General features: G+C 36.8%; 2 protein-coding genes across 5 annotated transcripts in view; both read left to right on the top strand.

Moving 5' to 3' along the window:
* The window catches only part of LOC116175051 (contactin-associated protein-like 4), a 236,162-nt gene that overhangs the window by 183,366 nt on the left and 38,071 nt on the right, over positions 1 to 14,725 (top strand). The gene's annotated exons all lie outside the window — the stretch shown is intronic.
* Positions 962 to 12,938, top strand: LOC116175058 (aldehyde dehydrogenase, mitochondrial-like). The gene is made up of 11 exons (XM_031493123.1): positions 962 to 1,120; positions 1,171 to 1,275; positions 9,320 to 9,421; positions 9,476 to 9,641; positions 9,695 to 9,999; positions 10,047 to 10,149; positions 10,198 to 10,382; positions 10,445 to 10,609; positions 10,668 to 10,825; positions 10,879 to 10,953; positions 12,588 to 12,938. The coding sequence occupies exons 1-11, from the start codon at positions 1,082 to 1,084 to the stop codon at positions 12,643 to 12,645; spliced, it is 1,461 nt and encodes a 486-aa protein (XP_031348983.1). The 5' UTR covers positions 962 to 1,081; the 3' UTR covers positions 12,646 to 12,938.

Raw genomic sequence — 14,725 nt, forward strand, 5'->3', positions numbered from 1 at the left:
GGTTGCCCATGCCTGCTTTATAGGTACGTACTTTGTATAACTACTCGGAAGGTAGAAATGTACAGTAAAACCACTGTAACCTTAGAAAAAGTATGCTTTGCGCAGCTAATATAGAAGGCATGGGAAGGGATTGTACACTCCCAGTAAGAAGTAGTTCGTTTTTAGGCTCAGTCCGCTATTGATTATTGCTCAGTCTAATGTTAAGTTAAATGACTATTGTAGAATTGAGTAATGTGTTATTAACTAGTAATAAATAATCGATAACTTTCTTAATTATATTGACATTAATACCGTGAGTAATGTGAAAATACTACTTCTGGTCTGGTTGTAGTTTTCTGTTCCGAATGTACATTATAGCCGAACCTGGTAAGAAACGCCGATCAAGTGCGGACGAATCCGAACATGCATGCGCAAATTTTCTAAGGTTACGATGGTTGTACTGTACTTTCTAACATTGTCAACGTCTTAGTAGTTGTCGCTATAAATAAAAATTCGATTATTTTTATTTCACACTGTGTCTAATAATACTAGGCTTTGTTACTATGTATTCGCGGTATTATTTAACGAGCCCAAAACACTTGGAAAAGGTATTTAGGCTCCAAAAGTTTCCAAAATCTTTAAATTAGCGTATTAACTACCAAAAAAAACTTTTTTTCAGTCTACTTCACCCTACAAGATATTAACATCATCGCTACCGTGTCGGTACCTTGATAAGATATGTTTTCGAAGTGCAACATTCAAGAAATCCGTTAAATATATTTCCTCAAAGTGTTCTACAATCTACAGTCTCCAATTCAAAGTTCAACAATGCTTTTAAATATGGTCGCATCACTAGATGCATGGTATCGCTTAAAAAACTTCCTGCAATGAGCCAACATATCTCCAGTTAAAATAAACTTGATGAATGTCCGTTTTCTATCACTGTCAGTGACTTGAATCAAACGTGCCGAAAGTTAATGTTTACTATTTTGCCCCCACCAAAATGCCTGTTATTATCAATTGAATTTAAAGAGTGATGTGAACGGTTTTAAGATTACTTTCAAGTAGAAGTGGCTTGAATATCAAGTAACCACATTTTGCAATGGCTCATCGATCGAACCCAACTATTAAATACACTAAGGTAGATCAGTTTCAAAAATTTCACTTTATCTTATTTCAAATGGTTTTCAGTTATTCATAAATAATGAATTTGTGGATGCTGTAGACAAGAAGACCTTCCCGGTAATCAACCCTGCTACTGGTAAAAAGATTGTGGAAGTAGCTGAAGCTAATAAGGTAGGCGCAAGAAACGTTTAGGGTTGAAAGGTGAGAAGTTTATATAATGCGTATAGCGTACAGTTGATGCAATTTTTGTTGTTTAAAAGGTATCTTCAATTACGTACAGGTTAGGCTAGAATCAAGATTATAAAGTGACTATCGTGCAATAGCGAAATTAAAAATCAAGGATGATTATGATAATGGCACATAATAAGTTGTAAGTAGATGTGCACCATCATGTTACAATTACCCAATCTTTGTACACGCCATGCTCTTAAATAGGTGCCTCAAAGAAATGACAATAGAGTAATTGTTGGTTCATATAAAACAAAATTAAGTAAATGATCCCAATGCATACAAAGGTCATGCAATTACATAACTTTAGTCGTACTTATAATGCGGCTGAAATGAGCCTAAACGACCTCAAGTCAATAATAATCAGACCATTGCAAAGTACATTTATTTAACGATAATGTGAAGTAAAGTTGCGTTTCGGATGGTGCTAGTTAGATACTATCATTGATACTATCGAACATAAATATTCATATTAATCCATGCATAGCGTAGCAATCACCTTGACATGATTTCACCAAATAACAACAAAATTGAGTTGTTTTTAAAGTGTTCCGAAAATATTAACGAAATGCTATCAATCTGCATGGTAAACCTCTCCATATCTTTTTCAACACGAATGGAAAGTTTTCTTCAAAGCTTTATTGAATGATCTTATCATATAGCGATTCTATAATTAGCCATATTTTGAAGTGGAAAATACCCTAATCATTGGATGCTTACCTACAGCAAAAATCGGCACCAGTAAGACATATCTGGATCTGCAATTGCTTCTCATATCTACGATCCACGAAGTCGACCTTTTTTTTGCTTCTGGGTGATGACCCAGGCCATAGAGTAAATTGTATTTACCCTATGCCCAGGCTATAGTTGTTTTGGTCGTCGTCATACAGAGTAAGTGCCCAAACCATTTTTTTCTTATTGTTTGTATGTCGCTTTCTGTCCCATGTCTTAGTAGATTCTTTTCTGTTATATTCTTGATACTTCTGCACCCTGCGAAGCAACATTTAAAGTCATCACCTTATATATGTTTTTCTTTTAATTTGGTGTTCAAATTTCATACTCATAACAAATGCACTGCTCCTAACTGTTCCGATTGTTCGCCAACGTTATTTTTCATAAATAGGTACTATATACTACGTTGTGTCTGAATTAGACGTCATGATCGCACTCGGGCGGCTGTTCGCCTGTCCGTGTGCCCGTCTGTCCGTCTGTACCACTACTAGTCGTCTAGTTGAAGCTTTTTCGTTGTGGTTTCTTTCTTATACGGTGTAGTACAGCCCAGAGATCAGAACTACAAGTTTATTTGGATTGGTCACTTCCTTCCGGAGTTATTTTTGATTCTGGGCGGGGAAAATGCACTTTCATCGGTCGCGAGTGACCACGTTTTTAACTTGTTAAATCAATATTTAAACGTTTTCGAGAATCGTTCCGGCACTGCACGCAAAGTATAAAATGGCAAAGCCGGTGCTGCTTCAACTCCCAATTCCGACACCCTGAGAAGGCATTTTTAATCCTGCTCCCATGTTGACCATGTTTGTCATCCCAGGTTGGTAATCCCCAATGATTTCGATTATCGCGACTTTTAAATCTTTTATAAGAATGTATAGTTAGAGAAGCCATGAAATCACTTCGATGAGGTATTAATTTTTTGCGTGGTCAGAGCTCTCCACTCCACGCTCCGTAAACAATTTTAGACCATCCATTCTATTTTTGTTTGATCATTATACCCTTTCCAGAATTCATATCGATCGTCTTTGGTGCCAATGCTTCACCAGAGTGTTCATAACAAATAATATTATGGATGCAACATTAAGGAAGCTAAAATATTGATTGCTTCGCTGAACAGTGTATGACAATTAGACAAATACTTTAGGACTGAGGTCAACGTTCAATTCCGATAAACGTAGGTAGCACTCAAATAAGCGACGCTACTGGGTTCTTGATTGTAACTGGTGAGAATTAGGTAGGTACCTACCTCCTTTCTGTAGTCACCACCAGATCCACCAACTTTCGCACATTGTCCCTAAATTGAAATGAACAGTACTTCCCGAAAGGTCATGTAACTGACTAATTATGTGCACAAAGAAAAATATGTTATGGCATAAATATTCTTATTTCAATTTCAATTTCAATTCTCCACAGGACAAGCCCAATTACGGAGAACACAAAGTGACATACTCAAACTTAAACTTACTAATATCGTTATACCTACATCAACTAAATTAACTTAATCTTAAAAAAAAAGAAATAAAAACAAAAAAAAACACGCGCATAAAGGAAAACTGAACCTTACATTTATCAAAAATTACACCCATGCCGCACTACTCGAACTGCACTGTCTCATTATTTCTACCATGTTGGTAAGACCGTCAATATGGATATCGCACATTTGGCCGATTTCGTTAAAGTTAGAGCACATGTTGTACACTGGGGATCTTTTAAGAACGTTCGTCTTGCTGGTATTTAAGTAGAACAAGTTCTTTTCACGAGCATTTAATCTAGGGACCCGGAAAGCTAGGGCAGTTAAAAGGGAACTACAATCTATTTCATTGTTTAATAGGTGACGTAAGAACGCGATCGAGGCACAATTTCGTCTGAACTGCAATGAATCAAATTCGAAAATTTGAAGCAAACGCAAATGATTAAATCCTATTGCTGGATAATTCCCAAAAACTTTATAATGTATATATTTTAAATACTTGCGCTGCACAGCTTCGATATGCTGAATATGTTTTTGATAAATTGGAGACCAAACAACGCTCGCATACTCCAATTTACATCGAATAAACACGAAATACAACACACGTAAACATCTCACATCGTTAAAGTGCTTCCAGTTCCTAATACAATAACCTAGAGGATACTATATGATTTACATGATCGTTGAACGTTAGTTCAATATCATACACAACACCTAAATCTTTGAAGGTATTACATCTTTCTAAGTTGATGTTGTTTAATGTATAATCATATAGAATAGGAGCGAGATTGCGATAGAAAGACATAGTCTTACATTTCTTAACATTTAAATTTAAATGGTTAGTATTGCACCAAAGATTTAACCTGTTTAGCGCATTCTGGAATTCCAAACAACCGTTCTGTTTCGTAACAACTGAATAGACTTCAAGTCGTCAGCGTATAGTAGATGAGGCATCTTCAGAGAGCGAGACAAATCATTTATATATATAATAAACAGTAAGGGGCCTAGATTAGACCCCTGGGGTACTCCTGAGCACGCAGTAAACGTCTTCGAGTTGAAACCTCCATATGAGACAAAAAGCGATCGATTGTGAAGATACGATTCCATCAACAGTAGTAGCGGCTGGGAAATTCCCATCGCGTCTAGTTATGACAATAGTAAGCTATGGTCTATTTGGTCGAAAGCCTTTTGAATATCCGTATAAATGACATCTACTTGTGCGCTGACATCAAGCGCTTCAGATATGAATTGAGTGAGACAAAGTAAATTTGTAGCGGTAGACCTTTTTGCCATGAAACCGTGCTGACTCGAGGATATGAACGATTTGACATTAAAGTAGATGACGTTGTAAAGTATTATTTCAAACAGCTTACCAAAATTGCACAAAATAGCAATAGGTCTGTAATTGTTTATGATTGATGGATCGCCTGATTTTAGCACTGGACAGAGTTTCGTTTTTTTCCAGATATCAGGATATGTAGGTACGAGTCTTCAGCATTAAGTTATATATAATACTTGAGGTTCTATAAAGCTATGTATACAATCTTTCACTAAGGCTAGGGATGTTGTCAACACCTGAGGTCATTTTATTTTTAAGTTTCTTAGCAGCTTGAATTATGTCATCTTCTACAATTGTATGCATGGTAATAGTAGGTCGGTGAATAGATGTTTCGAAATGTTGTAGCAAACTGTTGTCAGAATGTCTATAAACGCTGGCAAAGAAATCGGAGAAACCATTGACTATTGACAGGGGATTATCTAATATTTGACCGTTGTGCTTTATGGAGTCCGGTAGTCTGGATTTACGTTTTCTGGCGTTTAGATGGGCCCAGAATTTAGAGGGATCACTAATGACATTTCGCTGAACTTCAACGACATAAGCAGCGTATGATTCTTTAATTTGCTTTTTTATGGTAGCTCTAAGTTCTCTAAAGTTCACCAAATTGGGCATTGTTTTAAATTGATCATAAGCTCTACGTTCTTGATATTTTCTTCTTATGTTATTAATAATTTCAGATGTAAACCAGGGGGGGTAAGAAAATTTACGTTTTCTATAGGTTGGTACACACAACTGAATTACCCGATTCAGACTACTATAAAAGAGATCACATGCATCGTCAACCGTGTCCACTTGCTTTAAGCCAGTCCAGTCAATTGATTGTATTAAATCATAAAGTAGAGGAAAATTGGCCATTTTAAAGTTTATGAGGTTTGTGTCTTTGTTACACTTGAAACCTTTAGCATTGAAGTCCTTAATACTATAACATGAATGTCCAACGCAGGATGATGACTGTCAAGTCTTGCTAGTGGTGAATCGTTCATAACAACCTCACACGATAAATTAGTGAAAACTAAGTCTAGTAATTTACCATTGGCGTTAGTCACTGTATTTAATTGTTGCATATTGAGGAAATTTGAAAAATTATTAACTAAGTTTGACTTTAAGTCATTATCTTCGCTACTAAACAATGGGACGTTAAAATCGCCACAGAAAAGGATTTTTACATCTTCAAGAAAAAACTCTAGAGATTCCAGAGCATCGAAGAATGCTTCGAACTCAATAGTGGAAATGGATGGGGGAATGTAAAGAGCAAATACCAACAGTTGATTATTGTTACAAATTACCTTGCAGCCGACTATACCGATATTGGGAAAGACAGCATTAACTTCGACAGGTCCAATTTTATTGTTTTGAATGTATTTCGGATAGCTAATGCAACACCGCCTCCCTTTGCTCGACCAGTAGCAACAAGGTCACGATCGCGCCGTATAACTTTGTATGACGGTGGAAACACTTCAGAATCCGAAACGTCACTATAAAGCCACGTTTCAGATAAGCAAATTATATCAAACTCATAAATCTCATAAATATGCGCACACCTGATGTTAAAAATATCCGATATGTTTACCTTTATTTTAGAATATGCGATATGCTTGTCTTTACTAGAAGCATCTGTGGTTAAAATTTTAAAAAAGATCTCCATAAATAAGAAAGTTGCCAAAATCTTATTTTTATTTTAGTTAACAATATCAATAAAAACCTTATTTTTTACTGTTTTTATGTAGTAGGCAATTGATTCATGGAGATTTTTTTGCTTATTATATTCATGGTAAGTAAAGCAACCGATTCCAATCAATACAAATGGCTGACGATAGAAAGATGTCGTTTCAAAATTTTGAAAAATACGAGGTGTACCCGCAATGTATCCAACCTGCGTTCATATCTCCCCGCCATTGGTACTACTGCAACCACTATTGAAAATGACAGAAAGAACTGATCAACGAATTTGCATCAAGTTTTGCTACAATCTCGCCAAGAGAAATGATACAGAAGCCCTTTGGGGACAAAAGTGTGGGCCCAACACAGATAAAGGAGTGGTACAGGCGGTTTGAAATGAGCGCACATCTGTTGACAGTGACTCTCGGTCTGGCCTTAAAGAAGGAAAGATAGAGGAGGGATATAAGATGATCGTGAAGCAAGTTTTAGCTATGTTTACCACCAATAACATGATCGCCTACAGGCCCTTTTCGTAGGATTAAAGCAGAAACCGTACCGTACCATTTTCACAAAATAATAGTTTCAAAGGAACTCAAAGAAAAGCGATTCGACGACATCGAGACGATTCAGAGTGGTGCGGCTCGCGAGCTGAATTCTAAAATCTGCGTTCGACGACTGATTTAATTTAAGATGTGGAATCACCGCTGGACACGGTTGTAGAAAAGAAAAAATGTTGTCACAGGATTGTGCACGATTTAAAGTTTCTTAAAGCTCGAATCGCGCTCTCTCTCTCTCGTATCGCCAATAGAAGCTCGAACTATGAGAAGTGCGCTCCAAAAATTGAGTACCTATACTCTTTTGTGCAAGGTTCTAGGCAAGGATTTTAGCGTAACCCGCAAAACAGGCGCATTGTATATGACTGTGGGGCAGCAGGAGTGGGTACCGACAAAGGAAATATGGTTACCCCGGACAAGATCTGTGTGATGATTGGGTCAAAAGTTCAAACGCGAATTGCGAGTGAACGTGACGTCGGCATCGGTAGTGGGTACCGACAAAGGGATTGTGGTAGCCTTCGACAGGATCTTATTGATGGTGAGACGCCAAATTTTTTCATTTGTGCGCCGTGTAATATTTTTTCTTTTTTTAACGTGCAGCCAGATCGCGTACTTAGACTCAATCCAATTTTACCCTCTTTTGATATATATTTCTATATTTATGCAGTACTTGGTTTTGCTTTGCTCTTCATGGTTGTGGCATTTTGCAGTCTCCTAATCCTGCACGATCGGTTCTAGCGCAGTATGACTAGATAGTCTCATTGTTTGTGTTTTGAGAAACAACTATAGTGTCAACGCATTGTGTAGTGAGATATTTTCAGGTACTCAGACACTCAGATATCTCAGGATTGAGGGAACAGCTATTACGATAAAACCTGCTCACTTAATTTCGTCATCGTTTCGTGCCGCAACTGCAACCTCTAAATTTTCAAATTAAATTATAGAACTGCGAAATATCGTTGTAGATGCCTATGTTTGAAACGGTCTGTGTCTGTTTACATTTGATCATTTAATTCCACTTTAAACATTCATGCCATGGTGATGACATTATAAAAGCATTTGGGCTAACAAGCTAAAAATTTGAAGCAATTGTTGGAAGGGGGTCGTCCACTAATCACGTGATGGTTTTTATCAACTTTTTAAATCCCCTCACCCTTGGTGATACGTGCTCTCCCCTTCCCCTACCCAAAATCACTTGTATTTTTTTAGTACAAAGTGTTTTAAAAATATTCAGAATATTATCTTGAAATACAGGCAAGTGCCTATAATCTAATTTAATTAAGGACCGTGATAAAAATGTCCAGACCGACATTAAGGTTGCAGGTTTAGACGCGTTTTAGTGAAAAAATAATGACACGTGATTGTCTCAATACACCCCTTCTCCCCCATGTGATATTTCGTGATTTTTTGCGAGCCCCATGCGCCCCCCCCCCCTCTTCGATCGTCACGTGATTAATGAACGACTCCAAGGAAGACAACAAAAGTCCAAGACCTAAATGTACGGATTTTTTTGAAAACCATGCTCGAGATGAGAAACGCCACATGAATAATTTTTTTTCAATTGAAAATAGTTATTTATGTATCAAGGGCATTAAGGCGATATTTATGCCGAGGGCGACAGAGCCCGAGGGCCTCTGGCCCGAGGGATTGTAAGTCGCCCGAGGGTTAAATATCGAGTAATGCCTGAGGTGCATACAAAATTTTATTTTTCATCGTTCCAAATAATGCATTTCCAACTGTAATGATTATTGTTAGTGCTTCATACGAATCAAGTAGCATCTGTCTTTATTACATAACTCCATCAATATATTTGACAGGCAGTTTGAGGGCATAATGAGAGGGCATAATGGATTGTCATCTCATTATGCCCTCTCATTATGCCCTCGGGGGTCATAGACTGCTTTATATATCTCATATGACAGATATAATTGACATATAACAGGCAAATGAAAAATAAAAGGTATGAAAGGTATTCATAAAAAGTATCTACCAAGGCGCCAGGCGGAAATAGTAATTTGGAAGCCGTATGTTCGCCTTGCGATTATAATACGAGCTCATATCGACAAAGACCAGAACATTTTTTGGGAAAATGCATTTCTGGGGGCGCCTGACAGCTCTTTTGCCGTGACCTATCCGTCGAATGACCAGTCTGACGTTTCCGACGTGGAGTCTACTGTACTTTTCACATTGGCCACAAAACTGACACCGAATTCTCTAATTTAGTTTAATTTTTAGGAAGATGTTGACAAAGCGGTCGCAGCTGCAAAGGCAGCCTTTGAACAGAACTCCGAATGGAGGACTATGTATGCATCTTCAAGAGGCAAACTAATAGGGAAGGTAATCAATCGCCACTGCAATTGTTACTTTCCGTATTTAAGATTTTGTAATAAGCTTGCAGATCTAATCGAACGTGACCAAGAATATCTAGCTGCTTTAGACGCCTTGGACAATGGAAAACCTTATAAAAGCGCATTAGTAGATGTCGAATTTTCTGTTAATGTCCTGAAATATTATGCAGGATATTGCGATAAGATACACGGAAGTACAGTTCCCTCAGGTAACCCTTGCAATTAACTCTAATCTCCAATTTTTGAACCGCATTTCTTGCAGACGGTGACTTTATGACCATGACGCTTAAGGAACCCGTTGGAGTAGTTGGACAAATAATTCCGTGGAATTATCCTCTGATGTTGTTGGCTTGGAAGTGGGCACCGGCTTTAGCGGCGGGTTGTACGGTTGTCCTCAAGCCAGCTGAACAAACACCTTTGTCAGCTCTTGCCGTTGCCGCTTTGGCAAAAGAAGCAGGATTTCCAAAAGGAGTTGTGAATGTAGTTCCAGGCTATGGACCAACAACAGGCGGTGCACTGGTTAAGCATCCCGACGTAAATAAGGTTGCGTTCACTGGATCTACTGAGGTATGGTATTATTAAAAAATAACGTTCTAGTAATGAATTTCAAACAGGTTGGTAATAAAATCATGGAAGAGGTTGGTCGAAGCAATCTAAAACGGGTTTCTCTTGAACTTGGAGGAAAAAGTCCTCTTGTTATATTTAATGATATCGATGGTACAAGTTCACGTGTTCAATATCAAAGTATTTAGTATTTGTTTTCAGTGGATAAGGCCGTAGAAATCGCATATGGTGCTTGCTTCGCTAACCACGGGCAAAACTGCTGCGCGGGATCTCGCACGTATGTTCAATCTGGTATTTACAACGAATTTGTGAAAAAGGCTACTCAAATGGCAAAGCAAACGAAGGTAGGTGATCCATTCGCTGAAGACACCGATCAAGGTCCTCAGGTAAGTTGTACATCAATAAAGGTCGATAACCGATTAAGCTTAATGTAACTGATTTCTCTTAGGTCAATCAAGAGATGCTTGACAAAATTCTTAGGCTCATCGAAAGTGGTAAAAAGGAAGGTGCTAATCTTCAAACTGGGGGCTCTCGCAAAGGGAAGGAAGGTTACTTTGTAGAACCGACTGTATTTTCTGATGTTAGAGATGACATGACCATTGCAAGAGAAGAGGTTTGATTTTCAATCACTATACCTAATTCTTGAAAAGTATTCAAGAGTCAGGTTTTAGATTTTTGGGCCGGTTCAAAGCATTTTCGAATTTGATACGTTAGAAGAAGTAATTAAAAGAGCAAATGATACAAGCTACGGCTTGGCCGCAGGAGTTTTAACAAACGATATTACCACTGCCCTTGCCTATGCCAAATCGGTACGAGCTGGATCAGTATGGTATCTCCTTTGAGAATATATTGTAAATAACAAAGTAAGTGGTGTGTTTCTAGGGTTAACTGCTACGACGCTATTTCACCCCAGACGCCATTCGGAGGATTTAAACAATCTGGCATGGGAAGAGAGTTGTGAGTAATTTTATGTACCTATATTTAGATGCAATTTACAAAAAAAATGCTTGGTATGGTGTTTTTTAAAACAGTTTCATAACATATCTAAGTACATAGTTATATGCACAACGCGAAATTCATTACTTAAATAAGCAATTATATATCCCAAAATCCTTTTGAAAAACTTATCTTATAGAATCGCTAGTAAACTTATACAATATCATACGCATACGTTTTTTGCGTGCGAAATGGTACTCCCAGGACCCAGGCGCAGTATTAATATTGCAATACCTATTGTGGTCATCGGAGCCGTGCTATAGTTTTATATATTTGACGCACCGGAGTACAAAAATGACGCATAATTACATATCATATTGAAATATTCAATCTTGGATTAAATATTCTTGGATTAAGATCGTTAAAAGGAATTACTTTTCTTCTATCATAAGTTCTAATAATCCAAAAAAATATGGATACCATTAATTCATACACTGGTAGTTCTAAACAAAAGATTAAGGATTTATTAATAATTTGACTATCGAGTATCGATGAATCTCATGAACTGACGCAAGCTTTCAATGATTACATCCCTTATTTCTTTCTCTTCGTGTGCTTCCCCTTCGTTATGTATATGTATTCAAAGTTCTTGATCTATTCTATTAGATGAGTAGCGGTTTTGGCACAATAGTTGACCTGGGTACTGGAATCCACAATACTGGACAATATTCTAAGAAACTGCTGCGTCTACCTAAAGTCACTAAATCGTTTTTTCAAAAAACATTCTTGTTTCTCAATCCAAAATTTTGTAATTATTTTTGTAACCATTACTCTCAAAGTATATTTGAACTATCAATTCGGGTGTTCAAGAAAAGAGCTAAGGAATTTTTATTTACCAAAGATTCACTAGCGATCCGTTGCGTACTGCGTACATTTTATCTAGCTGAAAATATGTTCATTAAATTTAGTAGTTATATCTTTTGATCCCTGTTTAGATTTCTCTGCGTGTGTACCATGGTGTGTACCTATTGCGTTTGTAGCATGACCTTGGATTTGCTTATCCTCGCAGTGTTCAGAGTAATTTATTTCTCATTAGTCATTACTCTTACTGGTGTAGTATTATGTCACCCATGGCCTAATATACTCTTATTAGGCCATGATGTCACCTACGGCCGGTTGCAGGAAAGCGAATTATAATCAGAATCCTACAGTATTTGCCAAATCTGAGTTTAAACAAGAATTTTGACATTTGATTGGCTGCCTACTGCAATTAACACCATTGTATTTATAAATACAACGATAAAACCAATCAAATGTCTTAATACCGGATTAAACAATAACCTTGGATTATTTTTTTTTGTGCAACTGGCCGCTAGTAGGTACATTATCTTTAATTAAGTTTTCGTTTATTTTTGTACTTTATATAATTTTTACTTTTTTGTTGTGTTTGCAGTTTGTTTCTAGGTTGGAATAAAGATTATTATTATTATTATACCACATGATCAATGAGCAAAAAAAAGTTTTTTCAATGACATGACTAAGACGAGTTCCAGTTCCAATTGTCCCATGCTATATCATTGTGTATTGCCTTTACTAAGTGACAAAGTATCGAAGTAATTTTTTATTGACGTTGATCTTTGGTTCTTTTGTTACAGAGGAGAAGAAGGACTCAAAGAGTACTTGGAGTTGAAAACCATATCTATTAAGGTGTAAAACATACCCACAATCTCACAATATGCATTAGTGGAGCGTTATACCATAGACCAGTATTTGGTCTATGGTTATACCCATAACCCAACCTACGTACGTACGTACACCATTAAAAACTTCAATTAATATCTATTTGTGGATATTATAAAATTGAAACAGTCGTCAATGTGACGTGTGTCGTATAGGATCCGCAAGCTACAGGTGAAAAGGATTGCTGCGTCGTAGTAACTTTTTAAAAAATAGTTTTCTTTAAACTTTACGAAATGTACCTATTGTAATAAACAATCAAAAATCAATCTTGATATTACTAAAAAAAATCAAATACTATAGGGGAACATAATAAAAGATCGTGCAATCCTCAACATATGAACCATTAAAAAATTTGTCGATGCACTACTTTTCCTTAAATGTTCGCTTCGTTACCTTTATACGATGTATCAGATCACCTACCCGTACCAGCCTTTTTTCTCGAAAACCCTTTGAGCTACCTATGCAATGAATAAAAAATCATTACCAAATCAGACCCAACGAATAAGGGCTGTTACGCGAGCATTCGGGCTATACGGAAAGTATGGTTAAGGCTAAAATTGAAATTGGCACCGTGGATAAAGTTTAGTGTTTTTGGATAACTTTTATCCCGAAGTTTTTTTGATATTTCTTAGCTTACAATCCATGGCATATGGTGTATACGACATATACTTTATAGACTGTTTGGTCATTGGTGTATATCTGTGGTATACAAGATTAATGCAGTTCAACGCAATCCATTAAGTATTATTATTTTGTAAAAATAAAAACGTTAAGATTCTCCAATTACAAGCACTCCTATTCAAGGCTTAATTATTTGTACGGCACCATGCCATAGCTAAATTTGACACGCGAATTGAAATAATTATAAATAAAGTAGCAAACCCAGCGCACTTCGCACCGCCTTTGGGAAATATCGTTTTCTTTATATGGGACATTAGCTCGAGTTCAGCGGCTGCGCCACCTCACCTCGCACGTCCGGCCAAATTCATACCGCCTTTCAGTCAAGGTTTTCTTGTATGAGATGTACGATCGGTTTCACCTCACCTTACATACCCAGCGAACAATATAATCACCTTAACGGTTTGAAATAAACTTTACGACATATTCTCATACTAGGTATACAATAGTTATTTACATAAAAGTCGGGAAAATGACAACACAATATGCGCGCCTATCTCTCACACGCATGCACTCGCTGGGATGTACTATACCTAAATTTTTTAACTTCTAAGATATATTTTAAAGTAGTGGCAAAAAGAGGATTTTTTAATGTATAATTTTTATACGGTCTTCATGTTTTAATTCAGGAGTGTTTTTCCCTACATTGAAGGGCGTCTTTCACTACCAACGCTGCACTTGAAATCGTCTGCCATAGTATATTTGAAAACTATGAAGAAAATGGGATTTCTTGATACACATCTTTTCCGTGACCCCTATACTTTGGTAATTTAGTTCATCACTTAAAGAAGTCACCTATTCGGCGCCGCCCCAAGTCAATGCTGCCACTTACGACTGGCAGACGAGTGATTTTATTATTAGTTTTCAACGTACTTTCAGTTTGTATTGTCGAATATGTTGTCGCTTATGGTTTAGTTACTATGTACGCTGCTTCCCGGTCTATAAAAACAATTTCATAAAAATCGGTAGAGCCGTTTCGGAGGAGTGCAACCACAAACACCCGTGATATGAGATTTTTATATAGGTATTAGATGTATCTCCATTCTTCTAAAATTTGTGTGTAAATCCGAAAGGGTTATAAGTAACGAGTGCGATACATAAAGTTTGCATAACTTTTGAAATAGTTCGTACGAAGACTTACAATAATTGTATAAATAAATAAATGATAAATAATGAAGGTGACTCTTAGTAAAAAAGGTTGCGAACTTAATGAAAGATTTGTTATACATTACTTAACGATTCCACAAGTTTGCTTAACTTTTATAACAAATTAATAATTATACATTTACAATTATTGTGTAAGAATAATTATAGCGCCTTGTTCTTTTTAGCGTAACACAACGAAGTTGAGGTAAAGCTTATGTGCTCGTGTTTC

The sequence above is a fragment of the Photinus pyralis genome, unplaced genomic scaffold (assembly GCF_008802855.1).
Source record: "Photinus pyralis isolate 1611_PpyrPB1 unplaced genomic scaffold, Ppyr1.3 Ppyr1.4_LG6, whole genome shotgun sequence".
Taxonomy (NCBI): domain Eukaryota; kingdom Metazoa; phylum Arthropoda; class Insecta; order Coleoptera; family Lampyridae; genus Photinus; species Photinus pyralis.